Source organism: Misgurnus anguillicaudatus, chromosome 11, assembly GCF_027580225.2.
Source record: "Misgurnus anguillicaudatus chromosome 11, ASM2758022v2, whole genome shotgun sequence".
Lineage (NCBI taxonomy): Eukaryota > Metazoa > Chordata > Actinopteri > Cypriniformes > Cobitidae > Misgurnus > Misgurnus anguillicaudatus.
In genome coordinates this window covers 16051172-16065634 of record NC_073347.2, presented here as the reverse complement: position 1 = coordinate 16065634, position 14463 = coordinate 16051172, and the positions used below count along the sequence as shown (strand labels likewise).

Sequence of the window (14463 nt, the reverse complement as noted above, 5' to 3'; positions counted from 1 at the left end):
AAGGACCTAATATAATGTTACACATCAGATATTTTTTCCCTAACAGTTAGTTAAACATTTACTTAAACATAACATTATGTCTGTGTGAATTCTTGTCAAAACAGTTATTTTTAAAACTGTAATTAAACTGTCTATGTGTGTATATAGACGGTTTCAACATAGACAATGTGGTCAACACGTAACTTACGGTAAATTCTGTTAAGAATAAATAACAAAGTACTTTAAACATAGTTTATTTATATAACAAGCAAAATAAACAACACATAGATTACATAGGAAACCAAAACATTTGTTATTTTCGACTAGGTATTTGTTCAAGAGTTCAACTAGTCAGACCATTAAAAATAACAGAAGTTCCGACCAGACGCGTATCGCGCCACCGCACGTGCGTCCGATGAAATGGTCTATTTTAGGTTTGTGCCTGTGTGCATGCAGATGTCTCAGTCATCGCTCTTAATAACTTTTTTAACATCAATCAGGTCACAAACTTTATCTCTCTTAATAGCTATTTTAACATCAAGCAAGTCCTGTACTTTACTTTTAATTCCTACAATTATGTTTTAAAACCAAAATCTCAGACGCGCAGGTGGATGCTACGCATCATTTGTATTAGTTAAGCATGTAGGATGGTACAACGCTCAGAAAATGTACAAATAAAGATCATTTTAGATCATTAAATAGTTTGATGACTATTTACTGTTTAAGGCTGTGCCTCAATTTATCCAACAATGTGCTAGGCCTAGGGTCAATAAGGGTTAATACAATTTTTGTTGTTAAAATGAATTTACGTTATTAAAAATAACTAATTTTGACAGCCCTAGTTTTGGCCGATCTCTAAATACAGGTGTAAACGAGGTGTCAAACGTTTCGAGCTCGTTCGATCGAAAACCATTTCGACCATACTACTTTTGTGGTGTTCATGTGGTTGAAGACCGCATACTCTCCGCCTATTAATTTAATGTGTGATGTACCGAGGACAATCTTTTTATATCAATTCTGAATGTCTTTAGACTTCATTGATAAAACTAAAGTGTCTGCTTTCTGCCTCTTTCATTGTTGTTACATTTTGTGAGCAGTGAAAGTTGTGCAAGCATATTTCATCAATTGTTCTTAAAATCAAAGAAAGCCCTTACATGTACAAAACGTTGTGCAACATGTTTACTAACAACACAAGCAGCGGTACTTTCACATAAAAATAGGGCGTGTCAACTTAAACCCATCATGTTTTTCGCTCGTGTACACTCTAAAAAAACAAACGGTGCTATATAGCACCAAAACTGTTGATTTGAATCGTAATCATAGAAGAACCGTTTTTAGTGCCATATAGCACCAGTGAAGCACCTGTGTAGAACCATATAGGTGCCATATAGCACCACTATAGCACCACATTTGGTTCTACATAGCACTATATGGTTCTACACAGGTGCTTCACCGGTGCTTCACTGGTGCTATATGGCACTAAAAACGGTTCTTCTATGATTACGAGCAAAGAACCACTTTTGTTGCTATATAGCACCGTTTGTTTTTAGAGTGTATTAACCACTCGCCCATGGACCACCCCCTCAAAGTAATCCGGACAGAAGTGGTCGAAAGTGGCACCAGGTGAGAACGGACATCGTGGCATCTTAATAGCAGGTGTAAATGTGAAGCGAGTTCTCCAAGTCCATAACTTTAAACCACACAGCCAAGTATCCGGTTATTCTGAATGGTTTAATTTCCTCTTCAGTGGGCAGATGGAGGAGGTAAAACTGACTGATTACATTTATTCATATAAGGCTGCATGTCAGTAAATTAGTCTTAAAAACTATTCAGGTTTACTCAGGTGAACAATGCCAAAATTGTACCATTAAAGCTAATTTCCAACATTGCTCTAAATGTTCCTGGAACATTTGCGGCGATGTCGTATTTAAAGTGGCACCACACAGCAGAAATGCCTGTGCTCAGAAACAGCCCAAAGGGTCCACGTTTATCTTGACTTCACTTAGCATTTCAGCTCCCTCTCTCTGCAGAAAGGCTGGAAATGAAAAGGTAATCCAGGCCCCACAGGGCCGGTAGCAGGTGTTGGAAGGGAAAGTATTTCAACTCCTGCTGCTAACACACTCAATGGCTCTCAGTGGAGAAAATGCTTTCAGGAACTGCACTCACTTTCCTTGATTTACTCTCCCCGTTAGGAAAACCCAACAGCAGAAGTAAGGACAGAGACTCACTTCCTCAATAAAAGCGACATAGCAAAACATTTTCAAAATCTTTCTAAAAGAGAGGAGTTTAGGAGAGGAGCTTTTATTGGCTTTCAAATCAAGGTCAAGTGCAGAGGTGTGCATGCTGGTCACAATTTTGTAAAAGCAGCAATAGGAAAAAGCGCAACCAGTACACATTTAAGAGTTTTCATTAACGGAGTCCAGCGGGAAAAAACAATGCACACATGTCCGAGTCCTTACGCATCAAATATAAGGCAATATCACAGTTTATGGGTGCATTCGATTTAGAAACATTGTCATCGCTCTCCTAATTTCAGCTTATATTTGAAGAGTTTCGTTGCAAAACGAGATAAATTCGTTTTTTTAAATGTTCAGAAATCTCGTTTTTTAGTTGTGCATTCCAATTAATATCAATTCAACTGCAGTTGGTTTGTTTTGATTTAAACCTTCATAACTTAAAAAATACAGCTACAGTAGGTAGCACCATAAAACAAAATAATAACATGATAATATAATAATAAACATGTTTTGACAAAAATGTTAAAAAAATGGATTTATCTCATTTTGCAACGAAACTCTTTATTTATATTATACGAATATGTTAAATTAAAATTATTATATGTGTGGAGTATAACATTTTTATTTCTTAAGACACTGTGCACCCTAGCACTCATAATATGCAACTGCATGCTGCGTCAACGTTCTGCACGCAGTTATCAGACGCACACTTTGGGGGCCATTAGGGGCCCCTGGCAGTCAAAGGCCCCTAGGGCCCTATTTGTCCAGACCCTTATTCACAATGCATTCTTGGTTGGAGAAAACATGCAAAACTGAATCAACTCAGCACCCATCATCATTGCTGGTTCACACTGCCAACCTGCTTTAAGAGGGATGGGCAAAACAACCACATCAGCAGGATAAACAGCATGGGATCTACTTATGTTTGTTGGCTTACGAGCGCGAGACCAGTTTTAGACAGACACACCAAACCTGCTCAACATCATCCCAATTCAGAAGCAAAATTATTTAAAAAATGTTAACGTGGCTTTAAAGCAAAAAAAAAACAAGCTAGTATAAAAATAATATTTCTATAACTGAATCTCTGTACAACAAAACAAATGATTTGATACAATATGCAAAAATAAAAAATTACTGTAGTGGTTAACAATAAATCGAACTAAAGGTAACAGCCATGCAGCGTCTTTTAATAACCATCCTCTCTCTCTCTGCATCTTGACACAGCGCACTAAGCTTAATCGCACATAATTGGGTGGGTGGGACAGTGGGCCGGCCCAGGCTTTGTGTGCAAAGGGCAAGTGGTCAAGTTAATGGAGCCCTTGTAGTGAACAGGGAGCTCTCTCCCTCTACTGGGACAGAGGGAGGGGACAACGGGCCTCTTTCAAAATCTCAAAAGACAGAGTTGGGTGCCTTTTTACACCACCCCCTCTCTTTTCCATAGACTGACAGACAGGATTAGCTGCGGAGCGACTCTACAGCTGAGCTTTAAGTTGGCTATCAGGGCATGGGAAATGAAGAGGCCTATAGGGACACAGTCACTGTGAATCGAGGGCATCCGCCAGTGAAATTATTTTGGAGGATACATAATGGGTTTAAAAATGAAACTAGTTAAAATGTTTGTTTTGCATTAGATTTTTTGTATTTAATGCATTTCTTATTGCAATTATATTCGCAACAAACATCTGAGTGAAAAGTTATAGTATTTTCTGGGTTAGGCTATATGAAAACCGCAGACATTTTGACCCAGCTGTACAATGAAATGCATTTGCCATTTATCATTAGGACCTTCAGCTGCCACACCACAAATCAATGACATTCGGTATAGTGACATGCAGGGGAATCAAAAATGACCAGGAGACCGAAGGATTGGAAACAATGATTTAATCACAGTCGTTACAAGCACCTGCAGTGTCCATGTGAAACAATCACTTTGGACTCATCTGTGTTTTGTACAAACGTAATCACAGTGCAGAAGCACACAGCCCTAAACAATTCACAACAAAACCATGAGCTCCGAATGAGGCAGAACCAGATCAACAGCAGATGAAAACAACAGTGGATAGGGTTTATCATTCAGTTCAGCTCTGGGTCAAAATAGAAATAAATATATATTCAGTTTATGTCAGAATAAAATGTGAAGAAAAAAATCATAATTGCAAGGATAAAGTCATAACATTATGAGATTAGGGTAGTTATGTTGTGAGAAAAACACACGAGATTAAAGCAGTAAAACAAAAATACAGTGGTAGCCGGACTGCTGCAGTATGTGATTAGTATTTTATTTCATTTAAAACAGATCATATTTCATTTAAATATAGCCCAGAATTTATATTTTCTTGTTATACTGTGATTTCTCACTTTTAAAAATATTCTCTTTGCATATTATTCTTTACTTTAACCTTAAGATGCTTCCTGAAGGAATTTTTTTTTAATTGTAGATTTCAACATGGCACTGCTACAGCACTCTAATTATTAGTTTGAATTATCAGAGGTCATCTGGGCATTTGATAAAATAATAATGAATCTTTTCTAAATCAGAATGCATGTCAATACAAAAAAAATCTGTAACACTTTCAAAAAGGTTGTTTTGTTAACATTAGTAAATGGACTAACAAAGTGCAATAAGTATGCAATAAGTGTGAAAGTATTTTTAGCATTTATTCATATTTATAAATGTTAGTTAATGCCAATTTTTCATGTTAGTTCATTGTGTATTAATTAATGTTAATAGCTACAATTATTGATTTTAAAAATAAAAATGCTGAAATTACCAGGAGTTTCATTATTCTGTTGAACACAAAAGAAGACGTCTTTACAAATGGTGGCAACCACACAGTTGATGATACCACTTGACTTCCATAGTAGGAAAAACAAATGTTAAGGAAGTCAATGGGTATCATCAGTCGTGTGTTCACCAACACTTATCAAAATATCTTATTTTCTATTTAACATAATAAAGAAACTCATACAGGTTAAGAACAACACGAGGGTGAGTAAATAATGAAATCATTTTATTTTCCATTTAAGTAACCATGCATTATAATTTAATCTTAGTTTATTGTAATTTCAGCAACTGCTAACTAATCCCTAACTAATAACTAATGTTACACTGTAAAAAAATGCAGCATGTAGTTAAAACAACTAAATTTTGTCAATTTAACCTACTGTTTTAAGTTTTGACTTGAAAAAGTTGACATAAATAATAAATTAAAGTTGAAATTGTTTAACTTTTTTTTAACAAAAGTTTATCTTGATTTGAAAAAAAATGCTGCATATGTTTTACATTGTAGCTAACTTAATTAACTAAAGTTAACAAATTCAACCTTATTGTAAAGTGTTACCAAAAAACCTTGGTAACAAAGTCACAAAAAAAAAACAGTATTCTATCAGTTATGTCTAATAAGTGAGGAGTAATTGACGACGGGTCATTGAATTATTTAAGCAATATCGCTCGAGTAGGAGGGTGATATAGCTCTATATCATCACGGCTGTGATTAGGCCAGAGGCACGAGGCCGCAGGCCGAGTGCCGGAGGCAATCACAGCCGTGATGATATAGAGCCATATTACACGACTCCGAGAGCGATATTGCTTTTATAAAACAGTTCGACGGCACACGTTTGAAAAACGAAAACTAGAAAACAACAACGGAGTTATTTTAAAAGCCTCTTTGTTTGAGAACTACTTCTTCCGCCACGGATTTGAGGGCGGCCAGAATGACAGGTAAAACTTTCGGCTGCTTTGAAGCTCATAACAACTCAATGGACGGAAAAGATGTTTCTTTATATTACCGTTTCTTGGTCACAAAGTGTAGTTTTAAGATTAGTTCAGTCGAGAATGTATCTGTATTATATTTAAATCTGCAGTCGATTAGTAAAGATAGCGCCTGTTTGAACGTTTGCTTAGTGAGATTCGGTACGAATGAGAACCAAAGCATGAGCGGACGTCAGTGTTCACTCGCCCCGCTGACCACCGCCCTCTCTGGGCTGCATTTCTGAAAGGGATTCCCTGGCTCTCATGTTGGCCTTGTTTGTTTATGATCGTCAAAATGAGATCAAATCAGCAGTATTTGGTGTCATGATCAAACTAGTACTTGTTTTTTTATTCATATTTAGTGTCTTTTGTGTTGTTATTGTTTTGGCGCGAGGTAAAAGTTAATAAAACTATACTTGTGTAACGTTACTATTGCTTTCTCATTTATTCTTAACGCGATACGAGCACACCCAAAGTTGTAATGCCGCTGTTACACCGTGGGTGTGCATTATTTTCGACTAATTCAAAGGACCGGAGTGAATTATTCCTAATATACCACGGTTACCAAAAACATCGTTCTGGTGCTTATTTTTAAGACATTCGACAGGTCAGGTGTGCAGATTACAAAAAAATAATCAACACCCATGGAACATTTCTCAATACTTAATTCTGTGTAACTTCAACCTGTTGTACACAAACGTGCACAATAACACTGCTTCATGTTCAAAGAAAAATATTTGGTTATTATATTTATTGGTTCTTCCTAACCCCAAATAGCTTAAAGAAATCTAAAATGCAAGCCAAACCAAAGCTCGGGTTTTAGGAGGTTCATTTAAAACAGCTTACTGACATATCTTAACATAATATCAATGACATCGCTTTGTCTCAAGATGCGCACAACAATTATTTTATTATTTACTTGCCCTCATTTGTTGTTCAGCACACGTATAATTAACTTTATTCTGTGAAACACAGAATGGGAAGTTTAGCAAAATGTTCACTCACATGCATTAAAAGTAGATGTGTACCAGTTGTACCAGACAAAGATATGAGTTGAAAAAATTATGACAGAATTGTCATTTGTGTTTGAACGGTTTCTCTAATGAGTCCAGGTACAGCGCTCTAAACTTACAGGCCTCAGGAAATTTGGTAAACAGTGCTGCAGGTCTCAGGGGGCATGCACACCATAGCGTTTAAACACAGCTGAAAACGTCAGGCGGACGGCGACTGTAGGCGCTTGCCAGCTTTATTTACTGTCGTTGAATGATGCGCCAGTTGGTTTTTGTGATATTTGTCCCACTCCTCCTCCACTGTGATTGGACGGCCGAGTGAGAAGTGACCATGACAAGCTGAGCATTTCACCCAAAGTAAAAAAATTCTGAACTCTCAGCGCGGAAAAAACGCTGAGTATTGACGCTCAGCATGGATAAATCCCACCAGCTGCTGGATTTTAAAAAAATTGCCACGCTTCCATTAAAAACATTTTTAACATAAGCCAGCGTAAACACTTTGGTGTGCACGCTACCTTACTGTTGGTAGTGTGATGCTGTGAGGACATCAATTCTTAGTCTGACCTAACGTATCATATCTGGTCAGTGCTAAGATAAAAAATGACAAGTGAGAGCACATTTCACAGTGAAGCAAATAGCATTCGGCACAGCAGCATCCATCTTAACACCGCATAACCTTTGGTGTCAAAATAAAACCTTCAAGCAGACACAAAACCAGTAGCTTGTATAAAACTGATAGCTATCATCCTACAACAACAAGACCTTGTGATCAAGACGACCCTACTGTCTTATATGGGTCTCAAATATAGTCATGCAAACCTGATCATCTGCATTAACCTCCAGACTGAAAATCATACATTTAATGATCTCATACCCTGAAACACCATCTCTGCTCCATGCACACTCACACATCTGAGCGTCATTACAACACTTTTCGCAGTGTTTGTAGTATGAGAGGAAGGGATGTGCTCTCCATCCAAATTTACCGTATTTTATTGCACAGTAAACAGGTCAAGCACACGCACACATGGCAAGTCAGATACACACACACTACATTTTAAAAGCACACACATTCATCAAACTCAGTACTCATAGAGGAAAGTTAGCAGAATTGAAAAGTGTCATAAGAGTCCCTTAAGGTCTGGCACACACACAGTGGCAAAGCCGGGGTGGGCCGTACAGAAAGGCAACCTGGCATGAGATGGCTTTTTTCAGCTCAGATCAGGGCCGGACTAGAGCCATGAGTTAGAGTCAGGAGGACAGGATAGTGGATGTTGCTATCATACACCTCCTTGGTCTCTCTTTGCATCTGAAAAACAAAGAGTATAGTCATGAATTGGCGGGTAAGATAAAAACAACACATTTTTATTCTCTGCTAACCTGGATATGCTCTATACTATTCAGAAAAACAATGCAAGAACTCTCTAACAAATCAGGACAAGCGACAAGAATAAGACTAGCTGCTTCATAATAGCTCACTTAGAGCAGAGGTGCCTGCAGAAAGTATGTCACACAGGCTTGCTGTACAATATGCCCGCTGGGTCTGCTTTTCTGCCACTTTCTGAGCTCTTGAGTTGTGGCAGTACACTCAATACGCTGCCAGTATGTTGTGCCCTGGAGCTCAGCCATGTCCCAACCAATCAGATCGCTCGAAATCTCACACGCTCCGCCAGGACTTAAAAAGAGCAGGCTAAGGGAGAAACGTGCAATTCGCTTATGAAAATAAGCTCTCTACAGATGGCAAACACTGCTGACGTCTGTATACTTGTAGAGTAACTAAAAGTGTTTTAGAAGAGGAGAAATGTAGGACTTAGGGGTGGAGAGTGCCATTTTGCACCATTATTTAGCAAATACACTTTCCTGAGAATAAACAAAAGTTGTCATTGGGACGGTACCTTTTAAAAAGGTCTTAATATGTACCATTTTGAATACCTTCGAAGTACCAGTATGTGCATCTAAGGTACCAATGTGTACCTTTGAGGTACCAATATATGCACCTTTTAGGTTTAAAAGTGTATGTTCTGAAAAGGTACCGCCCCAGTAAAAAAACTTTTGTTATTTCTTGTACCTTTTTTTCTGAGAGTGTGGGGTTGCTGTTGTGCTCAGGATTTTTGCAAAAGTGTTAAAGGAAAACACCACTGTTTTTAAATATTTTACTATGTTCTTATCTCAACTCAGATGAATTAATACATACATATCTTTATTCAATGCATGCACTTAATCTTTGTAAAGCGCGTTGTGAATGTGATAGCATTTAGTCTAGTCCCATTCATTTCTTAGGATCCAAACAGGGATGAATTTAGAAGCCACCAAACACTTCCATGTTTTCTCTATTTAAAGACTGTTACATGAGTAGTCACACGAGTAAGTATGGTGGCACAAAATAAAATGTGCCGATTTTTAAGCAGATAAAAAAATTAGAACTATACTATATATATAACCATATCCTGCAACGGGTCAGGTACCCGCAGATACCCGTATAAAAATGGCTAAAACGGGTGGATTGTGACATTCCTAAAATTCACTGGCAGAAATGCTGGCGGAAAATTAACTCTGTGCGGGGCGAGTAAGAGTGCGAATGAAAATGTGTGCAATATTTGCATGTGTAAATTACACGCGCAACATATGACATTTGACTCATCATCACGTCACCACGCACCACTGCGACCTTTGTTGATGCTTCTCGTAGCCTAGTTGGAGCGAGCGTTGCAGGAGTTGCCTAAAGTTTTGCCGTTGATAGCCGGAAGCTGGGAACGTCTTCAATTAGAAAGCATTTCGAGACGAGACTTAGGAGCACAGCAGGGGTTGTGTAGGTAGGTTGTATTTTTTATTGTTCTTTTTATCATTAAAAGGTCTATTTGTGTATAAATATCAGGTTCCATAGACTATTTAGGTGCCGATGGTAGGCTACTTGAATGGCGCAAAACAAGCGCACTTTAGCCTGTTTTCATCAGCCCATTCATGATGCTGTTGTGATGTTGAGAGAGGTACGAGATAAAAAAAATAAAGCACTTTAATTGGAATAATTTTAGCATGTGTGATTTATGCTTGTGCGGGTCGGTTTGGGCAGGTGCGGATTTCATTTTGATATTACGATGGATGACAGGTCGGATCTGATGCTGAACTTTGCGGGTACGGGCGGGAGCAGGTCTCCAAAAATGTACCCGTGCAGGACTCTGTTATATTGTATGGCGAAGAGCACTTAGTTTGCAGCACTTCGACCTTGGGCGCAGAAACATCATCACTTCTGACTAGGCTAAATGCTAACACATTTACAAGACAACATTAAACGTTTTTAGTGCCATATAGCACCGGTGAAGCACCAGTGAAGCACCTGTGTAGAACCAAATAGGGGCCATATAGCACCACATATGGTTCTACCTAGCACTATCTGGTTCTACACAGGTGCTTTACTGGTGCTTCACCGGTGCTATATGGCACTAAAAACGGTTCTTCTATGATTACGAGCAAAGAACCACTTTTGGTGCTATATAGCACCGTTTGTTTTTAGAGTGTATATTAACAGAAAAATATGAATTTATGAACAGAGATGGGATGAGTGAGGGGACAAAACATTTTAGGTAGAATGACAGCTTATATTGTGTGGACCATTTGCACCATTACCCGCTAGACGACCACATCTATGAATGTACAGTGTTATATCACTTCTATGTGCAGTAAAAACACTTCCAGACAGAATTCAAAAGAGATATTTTTGCATCACTGAGTTTTCATGCATCTACACTAACTCAATAACTCACAAACTTGTCACCTGCAAACCCAGAATGACCCATCACAGATCAATCTGAAATCTGTATAACACTATTAAGATTTCTACTCCTCTTCTGTCTTTCTCTAACATTCACCCCATCCTTTCTGTGGTTTGAGATAACATAAAAACAGATAAAAGGCTGCTCTCTTGCCCTTGATGTGCGTTATCTCTCTCTCCACCCCTCGACACAGCAGCCGATGTTTGAACCCGCAACCCCTCTGTAATCGGGGCGGCCAGCCAACCAACACTAAGCCCAATGTGAGAATCGACACATTCACATTCAAATCTCACTGAGACGAGAGCGATTTTTGATTTTGAAAAGGATTTTACATAATCACAAACTAAACACAAGTACCACAAACTTTTAATATTAAACACTTGGTCAATCTTAAATAATTATGCAGACACGTATGGTTTTATTTATCCTTACATAATTCATAATTAGGCTTTTTGCTTTTATTATATAAGACAATAAAGTGTTGACTGGAAATTAGAAGGTGTGGGATCGGGACACTATACTAGGTAGAGAGAGAGAGAGAGAGAGAGAGAGAGAGAGAGAGAGAGAGAGAGAGAGAGAGAGAGAGAGAGAGAGAGGTATGAAAGTCTTAGAGAGTGATATAGCAAAGTAGCTTAAGGAGAGAGAGCGAGCGAGGGAAAGCGAGGTAGGAAAGGCAGTGAGCTTGCAAAGGTGAAAAGTTTAACAAGCAAAGCTGTTCCTCCTGATCACAGTCTGCTAATCAGCTTCATGGGTGGCTGAATATATTGGCTCCTACTTTTTAATCGCACAGTTGCCAAGACGCAAGTCATTCATTTTATTACTCCATTTCTCTTCCCCATTCCACAACAGTGAGAGAGAAAAAGAGATGGTTCACCGATAGCATGATGAACTGGCCGTCTGGACACTACAGGCTCCAGAAATGGATAGATTCAGGTGTTAAACAAGTAGAGAGCTGATATGGAGAGGGAAGCGGGCAGCTGGAAGTTGGGAGGATGTAGAGAGATTAAGTTAATACGTGTATGTATATGTGGCCGCATGAGGGTCTTGATGTGGGTACGGACGGGGGATGTCAGAATTAAAATTCATGACTCTCTTCACAACCATTTGAGTAACAAGATTAAGATGGGCGGGCAGAAAATAGCTGCATTATCAGGCGGCTTGCAGCTCCTCCAGCTGCTGGTGCTCTATTCCAGAACAGTGGGGATAAGAGGATAACACGCGGCCCCCGCACCACACCCCCGCAAAACCGAGAGCCCCATTCGCATCCCAGCCTCATCCCTCTGCCCAACTGCATGCACGGGAGGGAGGAGATGTAGGGTCTTAAAAAAAACACTTCAATCTCCAAGACATCAGAGGCTGACTGGAGGTGAGGAGCAGTGGACGGCCCTACGTATAAGTGCGTATGCTGGTGTCTGGGAGGGGCTCGAATGCGATTTGGTGTTAGGAGGAGGGCTATGTGATCTATTGTCTGATTTGTGTTTCTTTGTGCACTTCGTTCTGTATGTTCTCAAAAGCAGGGGGCAGGGTGTTCATTAGAAGATAAGAAAGAGGAATTAATTACTTTGAGATATGATGAGGCCACTTCAGGTTGCCCCTCGTATCACACACACAGCTGCATGACCTGACGACAAACCAGGAGTTAAGACGTACGCGCGCACAGTAGGACTCTTGACTCAGCTATCTCAGCCCCTCGCTGCTCTTGCCATTATCCACACAGAAACACAGTAGGTGGTCCTGCACAGAAAGACCTAGACAGAATTCAGGTGCATTGGGGCACACCATGACAAGGTGAGGTCATTATGTACTTGTGTGTGCTTTAATGGGCATGCATGGCACTGTTTTGACTAACAAAAGCCACTGGGAAATACTGGCGGTAATGGATAATAAAGTCCTGTAAGCAATTTTAGATAATTTACTGACTTGGCTGCTTATTTAACTGACTTAAATTTCATAAACAACTCACAAACAAGTTTTTTAAAGCAAGACAATGTCAGCGAAGCTGTAAAATGGTTCACAATGGCACAAACGCTGGGTGCGTGTCCGCTGTCGGCGCTGAAACCATGCCCACTCGCGGGAAAGCTGCCATCTCTATTAACATTAGGTTTGTTTGAGATGCGCCTTGCCTCGCCTGAAATATAGGCGACAGTTGGTGGCTGCAGTGAGGGGAGGAGTGAAAAAAGTGCAGGACACTTCATGAATCTCGCTGTGTTGTGGACTGCAAACGTCAGCAGTGGAAGAGATCGTGTTCGCATATTTTATCATATACTACAGAAAGTAGAGTTTTTAGAATTAAAAAATCATTAGCTGACATTCCTGGGCCAATAAGCATTAAGCCGTGTCGTCAGCAAGTCTTTTCCCATCCTGCTTTTTTATCAACGCAGTCGGTGGAGAGCAACTGCGCCCGACTGCAGGATCCGACGAGCACGCCTCTCCATCGTGTTTTTGCCACACGTCAGCGTGACATCCGAGTAAGTTGGACATAACTCGGACACTTTGCTCATCTCAAACAAGCCTTTTCACAGCTACAAACTGTATGTATGCTTGCGATTGTTTAGGGGCGGGCCATGCTCAGTTGCTCCAGTGCATCATCGAGCCACCGTTTTAGCCCCGCCCAAATAATCCTGAACACAGAAATGTGGAAAAACGGTATAACTTCACAATTCAGTAGTACATAGTTCACAGTCTTTGTCACGTGTTTCAGCAATACATCTATAATGTGTTCAGAAACAATTCTCTGAGGGTGTTTTCACACCTGCCTTGTTTAGTTCGGTTGAATCGTACCAGAGTTCGATTGCTCAATTGGTGCGGTTCGTTTGGGCAGGTGAGAATGCAGCAATCGAACGCTGGTGCGCACCAAAAGCGGACCAAACAAGGGTCTTGGTATGCTTTCAAACGAACTCTAGAGCGGTTCTCGTTTGTGGTGAGAACACGATCCGAGATCTAACCGACCTAACTGCAAAAGTACTGCGCATTTTGGACTAAACCAGCTGCCGTAGTCAGCTGCTCAGTGCGAAGTGTTTGTTGACAATTTCTATTAGCTTTATTAGCACAATGACAGATCGCGGACATACATGGAGTTGCGAGGAGGTGCGGGCGGAGCCTCAGAAATTTGGTGTCTTCGTCGGTTGTAGCGCATTAAAATGTTGCTTTCAAGCCGCATCCGCGATTCATTCTGAAAATGAACGGTATGTCTAGATCGCTGTATACAAACTATGTATAACCACCACGGAGATATAAATACAGCACGCAGTCGTATTTCCACTGTGTCTGCTGTATTATCCTTCTTTTTGTTTACTTCCGGGGTTCCGTTGGAATTAGAAAATACGTTCAAATACATGTGGCCAATGAGTGATGTTGATCTTATCACATGACAGAATTTTGGTTTGTTTCAACTGGTGCGGATCAGACCAATCAGTGTGGTGTGAAAAGGAACCAAAACTGCTAAAAATGTTACAATGTATCATTTTTTGCTTTTGGTCCGGACCAAATAAACCAAACTATAGATGTGAAAACACCCTGAAATGACTTTACACAGACTTTAATCTCTCTTTCATGATTAGTAAATATGGTGCTCGTTACATCATGCATTTCTTCTTAACGTGAAAACCCTTCCCAACTAAGTTTTCGCTTGATCCACCGCAAACTGAGGGCTTTAAAACTTTTCACTTTGCTACATTTGATCTGTATAGGATTATTAAGAAATGTATAAAACTTCA

At 39.7% G+C, this 14463-nt stretch overlaps 1 protein-coding gene across 3 annotated transcripts in view; it reads right to left on the bottom strand.

Moving 5' to 3' along the window:
• Positions 1-7046: 7046 nt before the first annotated feature.
• camkmt (calmodulin-lysine N-methyltransferase) overlaps positions 7047-14463 on the bottom strand; it is a 108278-nt gene continuing 100861 nt past the window's right edge. For 2 of the 3 annotated variants that reach the window (XR_008635483.2, XM_055171023.2), the window contains one exon: positions 7047-8286. Coding sequence is in view for 1 of the 3 variants with exons in the window: in XM_055171023.2 (XP_055026998.1) it covers positions 8194-8286 (93 nt within the window). In the remaining 2 variants the exon portion in view is untranslated. Of the gene's footprint in view, positions 8287-11321; positions 13369-14463 lie in introns of those variants that run through there. The other variant, XR_008635482.2, reaches the window with a different exon arrangement.